We start from the raw sequence: 16846 nt of genomic DNA on the forward strand, positions 1-16846 counted from the left end.
ATGTAAACTTATGAGCGCAACTGTATGCATGATATATATTTGCATACAGTGGAGGCAGTGCAAGAAAATATATCTCATGCATATTCATTGTGAATATGGCAAAACTTAGATTGGCTGGGTTGAGAAAGTCTGGGTAGCTCGGTCTGGATGTCCTTCACTCTTCTGGGACACCATACCTTTTGGTTATTATGTGCTTTTCTCACAATGATCTTGATTTGTAATTTTTTTTTTCAGATCATTGCATATCAGCCTTATGGAAAGTCTGTGGATTGGTGGGCCTACGGAGTATTATTATATGAAATGCTGGCTGGACAGGTAAGGAATTTTTTGCATTACTCTTTGCTACCTAGTAATAGACACATGATAAGCTTTACTCTGCAAAGGTAGTAAAATTGAGAGATTGGGATCGTACTCGGCTTGAGCAAGGTTCATTCTTCTTATGTCCTGCCCAAAATACAACCCGTTTGGAAACATTGACCCAAGGTGAAAGATAACAGAGTGATGTGTGAATCTATGCTACAACTCACAAATGCAAAATAGTAGTACTTTAAGAAGATTAGTGCCTATATGAGAAGGAACACACATTTCTTTTTCACTTCAACAGTCAGCAAATGAAAAATGGGAACCCTGCCAGCAAGAAGACCAGCATGGCCACTCCTGACTGCTGGTAGGAGGAGGGGAGTGAGGAAGTAAGAGGAGGAGACGAGTGATGGAGAAGAGAGGAAAGAGGTGTGAATGAGAGGGAAGGCGAGGGGTGAGGAGGTGGTGAGCCAAAAAAGGAGGGATAGTAAAAGGAGTGAGTGACAGAGAGGGAACAGGAGGAGTAAGAGTGAGCGTGGTGGGAAGTAAAAGGGAGAGTAAGTCAAAAAGGAAGTGAGAGGGAGGCAGGGATGAGTCAAAAGAGAAGGAAAGGCAGGAGATGTGGATGGAGGGGTAAGGGAAGAAGATGAGTGATTGAGAGGGAAGGAAAGATGTGAAGGAGACAATCAGAAAGAAGGATGTGAATGGAAAGGTATGGGGAGAGTGAGAGAAGGGGGTGAGTAAAAGAAGGAAAGGAAGAGGTGTGAGTGACAGGAAACAAGGGGTGCGAATGAGAGGGAAAGGGGGCGAGTCAAAAGGGAAGTAACGTGAGAGGGATGTGAGTGAAAAGGGAAAGGGGGGTGAGTAAGCACATGTGTGTGTGAACAAGCAAGCATATGCGCATCAAAGGGTGAGTATGCGTGAGAGAGAATAAAGCTTGTGCACCCATTCTTCCTGCTACTTATCCACGAAAATCTCAGGGTGACTGGAAATCAGAAGTTCCCAGGAATGGAGAGCAAAAACAATTTTTTTATCGTTATTAGTTTGATTATTGGGTGTTACCTGATGTGTCTGCTGCTCTGAAAAATTTTAAAAGTTGTTTGAGTTTATCAGGAATTCTATTTATCGGCTATTTTGAAATGTCTTTTTATTAGTATGGTTTATTATTATGATTGATGTTTTATATGTCTTGATTTTATTTTATGAGGAGTGTTTGTTTTGATTGTTGCAATGCAGTGTGTTCTGTATTTATAACTGAGGTGAGGTATTCTGCTAGTGTGTAGTTTCTGTGGAGGGCTCAAGAGCAGTTTGGATTGTTCTGTTTTCCTAATAAGAGGTGTATTGGTATTTTAGGGCCTGGTGTAATATTTCCAGCATTACATTGTTATAGGTATGCTTGTTGCTGTTTGAGTGTTGGCAGTTAGAGCTGTTTTGGTATGGGAGTTTACTATATTATAATTGTAATTCAGTTTACTTATGGCTTAACTATCACCCAGCACGCATTACAATAGGCCTAATACTAAATGAATTCCAAGTGATTTTTTTTGCAGGGTTTTTGGGTTGGTACCACAGCAGTGCATGTAAATACAATATGCATGTTATTGTAAGTGATATTTCTAGCTCAGAAGACCATTGAATGCCTTTTTCATGTAAAATCTCTTTTTATGAGTCAGAGAATTTAAAAATAAATCATAATTTTTAACTGTGTGTGGGGAGGGCAGGAGAGAGGGAAAAGTTGGCCAAAGACTAAGGTTTGTCTAGGATGCCTAACACCCTTGCACTAGCATGGAAGAATGCACCCCACACAGACCCCCACCATTTACTCATCTCCTGCATCCCCAGGGGGCAGATGCTGGGGAAAGATGCAAGATAGGGGAATAGGGTTCCTAAGCGTATGACAGGATTAGCAGCTTCCTAGGAATATTATCACTGGTACATTAGCTGTCACTTTTCTGGGAACCTTGACCTCTGCGTTCCCCCTTCCAGCATTTCAAATTACCAAGAGGGCCAGACTCTCAAGTGGGGAACCTTCCACCTTGGCCTCTACAGTGATTTGACTTCTGGGTGCCTTTGTCTCCTTTGCCTTGGGCAGCAGATTGCCTTGGGCCACCCCTGAACGCAGGAATTACTTTGGTGGACAAAATTTCAGTTTGTCATATGCAAGAATTTTTAGAAAGAGGGAACAATATGCTATTTATGTATGCAACCTCCTGAGTCAGCACATCTTAATTATCAAATGAAAGCCCCCCTGTTGGGAGCCACAGTTGCAATAAAGTGAAAGTGAAATTTGCAAATGAAAGCCTGCCTAATTTATGAGTTGATTCCAGTCATACTTGACACAGGAAGGGGGACATGTACGGCTTTTAATCCAATGAAAACGTATTATGTAAATCACATGCATTGCTGTGATAATCCCTTGCACGTTGAGTAGTTTGTCCTCTTGCTTCTCATCTGCCTCATTGTAAACCCTGCTCATATCTGGAATAAGACTGCATCTTTTTGCCAGGATGTTCCACTCAGGCATAACACAGGGTTGCATATTAAACCAGATACTGTTGTGTAATAAAAACATAACTCACATTCTAGATTTGATAATGAACAAACCAAGCCATGAATGCCTGAAATATTTGTGTTAGTTTACAATCTCTTTTAAAGTGTTCAAAGATACAAGACCCCTGTTTGAACTCAGTGGAGTTAAATGCTCTTTACAGTACAATACAAAATCAAGAGGATGAGCCTATAATGCCCTATATTAATAAACCTTATTTATCAATAATGCATGCAGATCTCCTTGCACAGCTGTCCGTGACGCTACATGCTATTAGCTTTCTCATTGGTTAGACCCATGCCCTACTTTCATTTCCGATCTGAGTACTGCTCACTGAGAAAGAGCAGTTCAAAGCAGTGCGTACTACATTACACTATGTTTGGTCGCTGTGACAGCTACACTATTTGAAAACCATCACTTGGCTCATATTATGGATCTGTGTTCATGAAAATATGCTTTCCTCTTGGCAAAGATCTGCATATTCCATACAAGTTTTTAAGCATCCCCAATTCACTATTTTCTGTTTGTTTTTTGTTTTGTTTTATTTTGTTTTGTTTTTAACAGTACCTCATTCTCTTCCTGCCCCTTTTTTATTACGACTTTGATTCCTCAGCTCTGGGGTAGTAATCAATAGAGCCAGGGTAGTGTTTATTGTACTACCACCTCCTCCCTACCCCAGAAGCTTGCTTACATCATCTTCGAGATCCCCCCCTGAACCCCTGCAAGCCATGAATCACCTCCTTACGCCCCACTAGGACCAGATAATGTCCTCTCCTCTTTCCATTTTTCCCATTCTTTAGTTGTCTGTGGTAGCACAAGAAAAAGTGAGCACTGTTTATGCAGGCTGCCATGTCCTCTCTCTCAAAAGTCCTACGCTTAATGCACATTAAATCTTTCTAAGCAAGCCTTTTGCATATATTTTATTGCTCTGCATTCTTTAAAGCAATGACTTTGTTGGTAAGTAAATTCATAACAAGGACAGTTCTTAGTTAGTGCTTCAAAGCAAAAATGTACAATTCATTAAGAAAACAAAAAACAAATGGTTGCTCTTGCTTGAGCATAATTGCAGTAGATAGTGGTAATAATGTGAGTTTGTAAGAAATACAGTTAAATGGGCTAGTTTTATTTCCGAATCATAGTGAAAGCAATTTTCAAAAGCCATTTAGCCAGGTAGACTGAAAATTGCCCATACTCTCCGCTGGGTAAAATTACTTTCTGGAATTAGCATTGCACACGCTCAAGAGGCGCACAGGGTTAGGCCAGGAGAAGCAACAACACACAAGTAGTTTTGTGTTTCCAAAAACTACATATATTGCTTTTCTGGAGGCGGGAGGGGAATATCTGCAGAAACAGCAAATACGAACCTCTGCTGGTACATTTTTGTTTGGGGTTTTTTACCTGGAGTAATTTTCAAAGAGAATACAACCCTGTTTTCCCTTTCAGAAGTGAATTCAAAGTTTGCGGGATAAAAGCACCCCCATAGATTTTGCAACTACAGATTGCCTCCTAAAAGGCATTCTAGCCATTATTTCCCAGAGTTTTGTGGGGTTTTTTTTTTATTTTAAGGTTATATCACAATAACAACAACAAAAAGTAAATCAAGCTAAATTAAAGATAATGAAGCAGATCCTGAAGCATCAATAAATGGAGCTGATTGGAAATCCCCTATAGAAACCCACTGTGCTCCTTCATATCTTAGGTTAAGTGCTTGCTGGCATGATGATGGTGCCCGGGAATAAATAAATGTAGGACTTAACAGTTTGGATGCCTCTGGTTTATGTTTTCACAGCCTCCATTTGATGGGGAGGATGAGGATGAACTCTTCCAGTCTATAATGGAGCATAATGTTTCCTATCCAAAATCACTGTCCAAAGAAGCTGTTTCCATCTGCAAAGGGGTAGGTATCTCCCCCCCAACCCCCATCCCTTTCCTCTGCATGAAAGCAGGATGTTGCCTGCGTATGCAAGTAATTTGTTTGGGTGTGTTACTGCATCAGCATTTTAAATCATGGGGAATGGGCATTTTCAAGAGTTCATCTTATGCATCTAAATATCCTTTTGAAAAATTCTCCCACCCGCATCCTCGGTGTGTGCAGGCTAAATGTTTGTCAGCCTCCATTTCCTCCATGTCCCAGGAAAGAAGAAGTATGACTCGAAGGTAGCTGTAAAAGAGCAGGATTTTTTTTTCTTTTCTTTTCTGCGACTGAAACCTCTTTCCCTCTGTGGAGAGGAGGGGAGCACATCTCATTTCTACTGTAATCCAAAATGCAGTTCTGCAAGAAGATATAAAATACCAGTGCACTTAGAACTGCCCACCCATCTGGTATTTGCAGCTCTCTCCCTTTAACAGGTAATGTGATTTCTCTCCTCCTGCTGCACCTGCTCTCTTTTATCGCTGCATAGATTATCATCAGACAGGCAGGATCCATTGGGATTGCCACAGAGTTAACAAAGAAGCAGAGAATGTGACCGCAGAAGAAGTCTGAAAAGCTATATAGAATGCCCAATATCATTTCCTGGTGCTCTTGGATTTCCCCCTCACTGCTTTTCGCAACTAGGGATCCTATCAGTGTATAACGAAATGATTTTCTTTTATAAGCTATTTTAGTCATTGCCACAGGGCTAGCAGAAGAAACCGTTCCCTTTTCGTATGATTCTGCCAAATCACACGGCACCCTACTATGAAGCTGAATATTGAGGTCACCATGCTGCTTTCTTTCTGCTGTTTTTCCTGACCTCCATCTGTTTAGATCTAATTGTGCTTTATAAATAACTGAATAATTTGTCATGATAGGCCCAAGCTATGATTTATTTATTTAGGATCTTGTATAACACAAACGTGCAAAAAATGTGGAGTTCAGTGCTGTTTACATAAAAACATCCATAAATCATGCCACTAACATCATATACTATAAAACTTATAACAAATGATATGATATCATTACAAATTACTTCTGACGGCCTGTACTTGGGGTATACAGGCTCGGTGAACTCTCAAGATAACATAATGCCGTGATAAGTGATGGTGAGCAATCAAACAAAAAGGATAACACTGGCATATATGAAAATATATATTTGCAGGTTTTTCCTTCTGCAACTTTACTGTGGTCTGAACTGCCCCAGCTGGTAGCACTGCACACTAACACACAGGGTACTCAAATCTGAGTCTCCTTTCTGGAGGTGCCAGCAGGACTGGAGTGTGCTGAGGAGGAGGAGGAGGAGAGAAAACTGCTGGAGTAATAGTGGCAGGGCTACTCATGAAAGCCATTTTCCTCCAGTCAGGAAGAGATTCTGCATCGCCCAAGCAGACTACTAAGGGAGTGGGAAAAAAGTTTGGGAGATACATTTAAAAAAAAAACACATCTAATATTTTGTTTACCAAACCTGTCTCTGCCCTTTTAAAAGAAACACTGTCCTGTTTTTTTAATGTAAACCTGGGCTTTCATTTTCAGATTTACAGTTAATAACTTCAGAATAAAATTTGTAATCTTACCGGGCTATTTATAGATTTGCAGGGCTCCACATAATTTGTGTAAGTATTTTTAAAAAGTAGGCATATTTATTTTACGAGGGAAATAATTATAAGCCGCACGTGTTACAGTCCTCAGTTTATACACAGAGGCAAGTATTTTATGACGTATATGTGTACTCCACTTATGAAAATACTTGTGCGCACACTTTTAATTACCAGTTTGCCGAAACTTCCACCAGTCCACCCAGACCTCCCGTCCAAAAACTGCAGAGAAAAGGTAAGCGCGGTTTAATTGCTGCAACTCGAATAGCAGGTGTAAAAGTGTGTGTGCAAGTTTGTGCTCACACCGCTTACAAAAAAATACTTACTTTGGAACCTACTTCCAAGCCCTGCCCTAAAACATCCATTTTTTATTTTTTTTTTACTCTCAAAGAAGTGCACGTGAAATGGTAAACATGTATTTGGAACCTTCTTGAAAGTCTTAGGTTTACTGCTGGATTGCACCCGGGAGTCGGGTGAAAGTAATTAGGCGGCGCATTGCGACTTCACACACGTGTTTTCTGTTTCAGGAAGGGGGGGCTTTGTGCGAATGATGGCGAAGTTGATTAAGCTGGCATTAAGCAAACAATTTACAGGGCAAGCTGCGCAGATTACCTCCCATCAGCAAAGCTGCCGGAGAGCGTAAATCTTTAGTTAACAAAATGTCATAAGCATGTAAGGAAAACAAATGGAAATTTCAACAGTTCCTGCATTATTTTTTTTTTTCCTCCAAATCAGTTAACATTCCAGACAGGGAAGCAGGGCTCCTGATGATGCACACAGTTTCATGGGGAGAGGCTGGAAAACTCTCCATGAGGTTTCTCTTTGAAAATTGGGGAGGGGGCCAGCACACCCACAGACATTTTATCTGCTTTGTAGCAGATACAAAGTCAGCACCATAAAGCACACACGGGAAATTCAAAATGAAATCCCAGCATGTTGCTTGCCAGCAGCATCCTCCCCCTTAAAGTCTTGTGCTGCCCCTCGCCACATCACACTTTCCTCGCACACAACTAAAAATTATGTATTTAGAATTCATGAAAAAACATTCAAAGTACAGTCTTCTGAGGTAAAAATATCACTAACAGCATGTATATTGGTAGGTGTGGGCTTGGCCCTGAGAAATCCATGAGTAAACTGAATTACAATTTCATATAGTAAATCTCCTATACCAGAAGAGCAATAAAAACCAGCACAAACATTCAACCCTACCTATGAAAAGATTACCCTATAAATATCACACCAGCTCCTAGAACACCAATACACTTTGAATTAGAAAAAGGGAACAAGCCAAGTTGTTATAGATTCCTACACAGAAACTGCATGCTAGCAGAATCCCTCACCTCAAGTCACACATGCAGAACACAGAGAAACCCACAAATACGGAATAAAGAGACCATAAAGAATAAATAGAAAAGTGCAGATAAAAACTGAACTGGAAACAGCAAGCCAGACTGTATGCAATGCAGCAATGAAAAAACCAGAACTGTCACCATTCCTCTTAAAGCATCTATTAAAATCAGGAAATATAAATCATTAATCACAATTGTAAAACCATACTAATAAAAAGAAGAAATATTTCAAAACAATCAATGAATAGAACATCCAATAATTAACTCATAAAACTTTCCCAAATACCAATAAAGTATTTCAAAACAGCAGACACATCAAATAATACCCAATAATTAAAACTAATAAGGTTTTGTTTCTGGGTTTGTTTTTTTTAATTCCCTACTTTCCATATCTGAGAACTTTTGGTTTCAAGATGCCCTCAGGTTGTTGTGGATTAGCAGGGAGAGAGTAGGGGGTTTGTTGCACACAAACTTTCTCCTCTCTCTCTCTCCGTCACTCGCATACATATACGCACACACCTACTCCTGCACGCACCCTGCAGTGCTTAATCACACCCACACACTTGCTCTCTGCCAGGCTCAATCGCACCACACCCATACGCTTGTTCTCTGCTAGGCTCAATCCCACACATATCAATATGCTTGTTCTGCCAGGCTCAATCACACCCACACCTATACGCTCACTCTGTGCCATGCTCATTCACACCCACACACTTGCTGCCTTCTATGCACAATCTCAAACCCACATCCACAAACTCGCGCTCTGCTATGCTCAATCTCACACACACAAACACACACTCGTTTCCCCCCTCTGGAAGCACAAGGAGCAGCGGCCACCTCCTTAATCCCCACCACCAGATTCCTCCTCCTAGAATCGAGGCCGTGTCTCCTGTCTATCTTAATGGCTGGTGGGCAGCACATTGCTGCTCCTCCTGCGGGGGAAGAGGGGGAGATTACTCTTCTTGTGGTCCTGCAGGCTGTGCTCCTGCTACTAAGTGCCTAGTTTGAAGGAGGATGATGCTTCTTGCGGCCCTATGGGCCGCACTACTCTGCCTGCATTTGGAAGATCGGGAGAAGGAAGACCAAGATATCTTGTTCAAGTTGGCTTGTGCCCTGCTTTTCCTCTTCCTGACTAGAGAGGGGGAGACCGATGATTCATCTTGCTGCCCCAAGAACCGAACTGCTGTCAGAGGGAGGGGATCCTACACAGGCTGCCTCCACTGGGTGGCAGTGTTGGGTTTGTTATCCCAATATTCACCCTCCCCCTTCAAGGACAGCCCTGAGACAAGGGGGAGACACCAAGATCAGGTGCAGCAGTTCATCTTCTTCCCCCCCACCCCCCCAAAAGCACCAGAGAGCTCAGGTTTGTATCAGAAGGAGGGCAGGCAGCTTTTCCATTACATTATGAGAGAGCATTGGTGCCCTAGAATGGATGGCGACTATGGTTGTGGCCATATTGGCCATAGGTTAGCTACAACTCAGCCATGTCCTTTTAACAACAGGGTAAGGCATAATCGGGCAGATTGTAGGAAAACATTGGCCATGGGGATTTTGTTTTCAAAACAGGCCCTCAGATAATATGTCTGACACCCTTGTGAGTTTTCTGTGCAGCACATGTTTCAACAACTCCCAAAAGCATGCTAAGCCAATCCTTGAAAGGTCCATCATGTGACCTGAACCAAAATATCTCTATTATAAATTTCACATTTTTTCATAAATAACCAAGACGTAGAGCATACCGTAGACCAGGGATGAGCAAACTGATCTTCAGTCCCCCTTCCATCCATTCATTTGATGGCCCCGTACCCGTTTGGTTAGATCTTTCATATATATTTATATATATCTATATCCTGGATTTGTGACCTGGTATTGCCATCCAACCTGCTTTTAAATCAGTTACCAAGCAATAAGTCAGTAACACTGCCAACTAGTAGCTCATTAAACAAACACTGACACACGATCAGTCACACATACACTCCCACACGCACAATCACTCTCAGATGCTGACACACATATGATCAGTTACACATACACTATCACATCTACATGCTGACACACATGATCAGTCACACAACTCTCTCACATGCTTGTTGACACACATGATCAGTCACACATACACTATCACATCTACTTGCTGAAACACACACATGATCAGACACACATACACATTTACACAGACTCTGACTGCTGTCACAAATGCCCAGTCATTCACACACTCTCTTTTCTCCCTCCTCTAGAGTTTAAAAGCTGCAGCAGCTGCTGTGAATAATCAAAAAATGTATACTCACTTATTGGTGGTTAGGGGGGTCCAGGCAAAGCCGTGGGATAAAGGTGTCTCTATGGGATGCCTGTTGCTGTGGGAAATTGTGCTTCTTGCTGAAGGGATCACAGGCTGCAAGCCTCAGTACTCTAATTTAGTGTTTTTTGTTTTGCTTTGCTGGGGCCCGCAACAGAGGTTGAGTCTGCAGAGGAGACATGAGGCACAGTTTCCTATCCTTTCGTGGCTCTCTTGGATCCTCTCCCCCTCTTTCAGCCACCTCTCCTCCCTGGCTCTGCCTCCTGACCTCCCTCCACTGAGAGGTAGAGCCACAGAGGAGAGGCGGCTGAAGGTGTGGGAGAGGATCCGAGGGAGCCGCGAGAGGATAGAGAACTGCGCGAAAAACACGCAGACAGCGGAAGGGGACTTAAGTGCCACTGATCCTACTATAATCACATTTCTCGCCGCCTACAGGAGGCCATGGCATCCACCGTAAATGTAGCAGAACAGGCCAAATATAAAAATAGATAGCAAGAGGCTCCTACTGTTTGAGAAACGCTGGGAACCTGGTGTTGGTCGCAGCAGCTCCGCAAGCATGAATCCACTGTGACCAAAACCAACCACGTAATTGGGTGGACCGGCCTACCGGGGCATACCTGAAGCCCCAATAGGCCAGTCCGTCCCTGGGCATAATGGTGGGAGATCTGCATGAATGTTCTTGCTGTCCCTGCCTGTGCTGAACAACTTTATTTGTGCTTCAATATATCTCCTTTCAAGGGTTTTTAAAGTAGTATGGTTGCTGTTAGTTCAGCTGAATGCAAAGAAATATAGGTTAATAAAAAAATATATATATATATTTACACACTCACAAGGTGTTATCTTTTCATTGGACTAACATATTTCTTGACTAGCTTTCCAGAGCTAATTCTTCCTTCATCAGTTTTTACAGAACTGTTTTTCCATCCTCAAAAAGCTTGCTCTTTCCCATGTCTGCACAAGGTGCAGTAATTGGCGTGAAACTCATGAATAATGCATCAACCTTTCACAGTGAACACCTATCACATTAATCTTTTTTATTATTTTGCTTTGTAGTTAATGACCAAACACCCTGTTAAGCGTCTGGGCTGTGGGACTGAGGGAGAAAGAGACATCCGAGAACATGCTTTCTTCAGAAGAATTGACTGGGAGAAATTAGAGAACCGGGAGATCCAGCCACCTTTCAAGCCTAAAGTGGTAAGTCAAGAGTAGGCAGTGAGGTGCCATGATAATCGCACCTCACTGCCACATCCTTTCATGCAGTAATATCCATATGGAAATATTTCATCAGCGCTGCAAACCAAATGAGTTTTGTAGCCTTGCGTTCAGCCTAATTACAGTTAAAAGAAGCGGGAAATGAACAGTATGTTGTGCAATTCCTCTTATTTGATCCAGCATGTCTGGTGCTATCTTCTTTTTCTTCTGTCCATCCACCAAAGTCATATTTCTTTCCATGAGCAAGCACTTTTCAATCTTCATGAGTTAGCCTTGTCAAGATCCCATGTAATGGAGAGGGCTATCTTTGAGCAATGGACAGACCAAAAGGTATTGCATTGTCTGCCCCTTCCTTACATAAGAGAAACGTGATGGCAGAAGAAGAGCATATGGCCTATCTAGTCTACCCATATGTAAAATCCCTACCACTCCTTCAGAGATCTCCTGTGCTTGTGGAATGCTTTCTTGAATTTAAATGTTGTCCTTATCTCTCCAACCTCCACTGGGAGTCTGTTCCATGCATCCTTTCTGTAAAAAAAAAAAATATTCCTTAAGATTATTCCTAATTCTACCCACTTCACCCTCATCCCATGACCCCTCATTCGAGTCTTCTTTCCATTGAAAGAGGCCCGTTTCTTGTGCATTAATAACTTGGAGATATTGAAATGTCTTCCCTTGCCCCACTTTTCTGCTATGATATACATGTTTGATCTTTAAGTCTATCCACATATGCTGTACAATGAAGACTACTGACCATTTTAGTAGCCAACTTCTGCATTGACTCAATCCAGTTTATATCTTTTTGAAAGTGCGGTCTCCAAATGGGGCAATATCACCTTTTTCCTGCTGATCAGTCCCTGTCACTATGCACCCAAGCATCTTTCTGGCTTTTGTCATTTTCTTATCTATTCTTTTGGTCATCTTGAGATCATCAGATATGGTCATCCCCAAAATCCCAGTCTTATTCGTGCATAGAATTTTGCTCCCTTGGGGTTTTGCACTCCAAATGTATGGTTCTGCATTTTTTAGCATTAAATCTTAGTTGCTAGACTATACATATGCCTCAAGTTTCACTAGGTCCATCCTGATGTTTTCCATACCTTACTGGGTGTCTACCCTGTTGTAGATTTAATAATCATCCAATAATCCTTCCATAATATCGCTTTAAAAAATGTTGACAATAACTGGTCCAAGGGTTTACATTTACATTTATTAAGATTTATGAATCGCCTAACACTAACAATAGGTCTAGGCGATGTACATGGAACATACATAAAATTCAATAATAATAAAACATAATATCAAATACTGAAAGAAAAGAAAACTAAAACAAATATAAAATTAAAATATACAATACAAATGTAAATGGTTAAAATGATAATAAGAACATATTAAAAATAAGTAAACAAGTCATTAAAAAAACCTTAAAAATAGGTTAAATGGAACAAAAAGGTGATAAGAAATTTTCTGAAGTTTTTTACCAAATCACACTGACGAAGCTCCAGTGGGAAAGAGTTCCATAGGACTCATCTCTGCAGCACACAACTAGTAATGCCCCTCTCTTCTGAGTGACCTCCATATACCATACCCTACTCCTACTCAACCAGCTTCCAACCCAGTCATTCACTTTAGGGCTCATACCAAGGGTGTTCAGTTTTGTCATGCTGACTCTAGAACTGTGGCAAAGGCATTACTGAAATCGAAGTACACCACATTTAACATTTTCCCCTGATCAAACTCTCTGGTTACCCAGTCAAAGAAATTGATCAGATTCATCTGACAAGACCTGCCTCTGATAAAGCCATGCTGCCTCGAAACCTTTAATCCATTGGATGCCAGAACTAGAACGTATCTGCTATGTTAGCAGTGATTCCATAAGTCTCATGTCTATTAGCATGCACTTCTTTCACCATGTCAGCCCTTGACCTGCTAACTTTGGTTTAGTGGCGATTTAGTTTCTTCCAGGTGGTTCATCTCTCCTTTGCTCCTGCAGGAAGCTGCTCAGTTGCTGTAATTCCCATGTTACTCCCACTGCCAGGAGCTTCAAGTCACACCAAGTGCTATAACCCACACAAATTTTGGATTCACATGTTGGATTCTTTTCAGCAAATGTCTTGTGAGTGGAGGTCCAGCTAGAGGCCAGACATTTCACCACAGTTCCATGATTTATATGTAATCAATTGTGGGTGGCTAATTTCATCTATAGTAGCCCAGCACCACACTCCAGACTCCCAGAATTCCTGTGTGCAAGTTGTGATAGCCTTTATTGAACCGCTGTAAGAATTAGCCATCAATAATGGCATGTGTAAGCTTTCAAGAAATAAGTCACTTCTTCAGCTGTGACCAGGGGCTGATGTAGTCTTAAAAGCTCATGTACATCATCATCACTGGATAATTTTTATGACCAGTAAAAGTCATCACAGCCTACCAAAAATAATGTTTTCCTGAACCAATATGTTTAGTAGAACTCTATTCTACTACAATGAAAGTGACGGACAAAACAAATGAAGAGGTGTTTATAAGCGTCGAGTGATGCTTCCCAGCTAGATATGCTGTTACTTAAAGTTGTTGGATGTCTTCTTCCTTTCTTTCTTTCGGGTCCAACTTTCCATGCTATTTTCATCTCCCCACAATACTTTGTAAGAAGACATAGAACATCTCTTATCAGTCTCTGTATTCTCCTTTGTAGTTGGTTCTCATAAAGCCCACACACACATGTCCTGCGAGATATCCTTCACTTCTTGCTGTCTTAGGTCCACATCCTGTAGTTGTAATTAGCTGCTTTCCTTACAGCACAGCACATATTTGACATGTGCTGGCACAGGCTTAGCAAGGCCTAGTACAGCAATCTGAATTATACAGAATACAGTTATCATGGGTTCATATGAAGCCTGTTTTAATTCTGTTTGGTATCAAATTATAGCCAAGATAATGAAAGGGATTCATTGAGTTAATGGGAATGAGTAATCCTGTGAGGGCAAGCAGGATGGCAGTCCTCACACATAGGTGACATTATCTGATGGAGCCTGGCACGGAACCTTTATGGCAGTGTTTCTAGAATTGACTGTGCCTCACTGAGCATGCTCATACGTGCTAACATTTCATGAATCCACAAGAGGGCCCCTCCGGTCTTTGTTTTTCTGCAGAATCCACCAATTGCAGCATTCATATTGAAGAACTTCAAAGCTGTACTGGTGAAGGAAGTGTCATTGACATCAGGGAAACCATTGGTTCCTTCTGTGTCAAGGGCCGATAGGATACCCAGGGTCAGATCATAGTCTGATTCTTCCCGATATCGCAGATTTCCAATGCAGGGCATCGAGGAAAGCCGTAGTAGCATTGGCATCAGCTCCATTGATGGTGCAATGCCAGGAATGGGGATGGTCCAGCTGCTGCTGAGTACCTTCCATGCGGTCCCATAGAAGTCCTGGGATTTGCATCAGCCTCCATAAGTTCAGGTGTCAGGCACCGTTACACCTCTTGGTTGCAAGGAGAACATAGCCACTCCTCCTGCCTCCCAGTCTGTGGTGTTACAGTTATTTTTGAGGAGGAGTTGGACAAGAAGATCCACTAGGCCTTGAAAAATGTGCTGCAGGGCCTTGGTGCCTCAACATCAAACACACTAAGACCTTGTCCTGGGGGAATTCTGCGCTACCACAGCTGCGCAGAAATTCGGCAGACCCCGATATGCCGTAAGTAAAGGCCGTCCTTCTTGCAGCAAAGATGGAACAGGCCTTAACATGCCACAAGTGGAGGCTGTCCCACTCACGGTGAAGATGAAACAGGCCCCGGTGAGAGTGAGTCTTTGTGTGTGTATGTGTGTGTAAAATTGCGAGCCTGGGGGGTGAGAAAGAGAGCATGTGTGAGGGTGTGGATGCCAGAGAGAGGGAGCCTCTGTGAGGAGATTATGAAGGAGTGTGTATATGTGTGTGAGAGATTGGGAGCTGTTGTGTGTGAAAAAGGGATTGTGTATTTGTGAGGGTGCTTGTTTGTGAGAGAGGGACCCTATTTTAGGGTGTGTATGTGTAAGAAAGAGAGTCTTTTTGACAGGATGTGTGTGTGAGAGCCTGTGTGAAGGTATGTATGTGTGTGTGAGAGAGGGAGCCTTATGTGTAGAGGGGTTATGAGCGAGAGAGAGCACCAGTGTGTGCAGGGGTGTGTGAGAGAAAGACATAGGTAGCCTGTGTGAGGTGATTTGTGAGCGAGAAAGGGAGCCTGTGTGGGTGTGTGCAAGAGAGAGGGAGCCTGTCTGAGGGGGGTGGGGTGTGCACTATAGAGAAGGAGGCCTGTGTGAGGGGCAGTACTGAAAGGGATCAAACTCTGGAAGTGGAGATAGAGTGGAAGGGATTGAGCCTAGAGGGTTAAGGTAGAGATGGTGGCAGATGGAAAGGGAAAGTGAAAAGAGACTGGCCAGGGTAGTAGGGAGAAAGGGTGGAAGAGACACACTTACAGTGAACTTCTAGGGAAATTCTACTCAAAATATTTAAAACTCTGCATCTTAAAATAATAATTTTTCTCTGCATTACATTTTAAATGAATTACTTAAAGACTATCATGTATATTATTTTGACCAATATAAATTATGCAGGATTTTGCAGAATTTAAAGTTGTGTATGTAGAATTTTAAATTTTTTTGCACAGAATTCCCCCAGGAATAAAGACCAACTCTAACCAATTTATATATGTGTATAGAAGCCCTCTGCCCCAATTCAGGGAGAAGTCATTGAAGACTAGTTTGCCTGGTGGTCAGGCATTGATGCCAATGACAGAACCGATGTTGATTCCCAGAAGGGGATCTCTGGGTCATTCATCTGTGCCTCTGGAGAAGTCTCATACCCTGGACAGTCTTGGAGGAAAGGTCTTTCAGGGAGCTATGCTGAACAGCCACATAGTCTCTTACCAACTCTTGCTAAAGCAGATGTAGGGGATAATCAAACAGCTTCCTCAGAAGCAGCAAGGCACCCTCCAGTCACTGGTGGATTAAGGAATGGAGTGTGAAAAACACATGGTCTGATCGACTTCTGATTTTTTCAAGACGGCATCAAGAGTCTCTGCCGTAGATATTGGTGCTCTCAGACTCGCCTGGCTATGGGCCTCAGACTTCTAACCTGAAGTCCAGAAAAGACACACATGTATGCCATGTACTGGAGAGAACCTCTTCTGAGATAAAGTAAAAGCTGCAGTGGCACAGATCTGTGCAACACTACAGCAACTCTCCACTACTGCTCCAGACCTGCTCTCCACTTCCAGGACGTACCGGAGGCCAGGACAGAAGAGGCCCTTTTTCCAACTGAGGAAGCACTATCCTCTGCTTCTTTGGTCCTGATCACAACAGGTCCTACATGCTCATCCTAGGTAGCAGCTAGCCCCTAAATCACAGCCAGCACCCCAGTCAACTCCCAGGATAAAGTTTTGATTGGATCTCTGAGGGCTTAGCCAGCGTCCCAATACCTCCTGGTTGGAGACAAATACCTCCTGGTTGGCGACAAAGTTTTACTTAATCTGTTAGCCCCGAATAACTTTGGCCCAGTGGGTCCTTGGCATCATAAGACAAGGGTATAAATTAAATCTGTTGGGCATCCCGCCAAATCCACTTCCTGAAACCAAAATGGAGTCATGCACCACATC

General features: G+C 42.4%; 1 protein-coding gene across 2 annotated transcripts in view; it reads left to right on the forward strand.

The window, feature by feature from the left end:
- Nucleotides 1-16846, forward strand: part of PRKCA (protein kinase C alpha) — an 866216-nt gene that overhangs the window by 811554 nt on the left and 37816 nt on the right. For both annotated transcript variants that reach the window (XM_029599335.1, XM_029599336.1), the window contains 3 exons: nt 235-315; nt 4638-4745; nt 11060-11200. In XM_029599335.1, coding sequence (XP_029455195.1) covers nt 235-315; nt 4638-4745; nt 11060-11200 — 330 coding nt within the window. The remainder of the gene's footprint in view (nt 1-234; nt 316-4637; nt 4746-11059; nt 11201-16846) is intronic.

Source organism: Rhinatrema bivittatum, chromosome 4 (assembly GCF_901001135.1).
Source record: "Rhinatrema bivittatum chromosome 4, aRhiBiv1.1, whole genome shotgun sequence".
Taxonomy (NCBI): Eukaryota; Metazoa; Chordata; class Amphibia; order Gymnophiona; family Rhinatrematidae; genus Rhinatrema; species Rhinatrema bivittatum.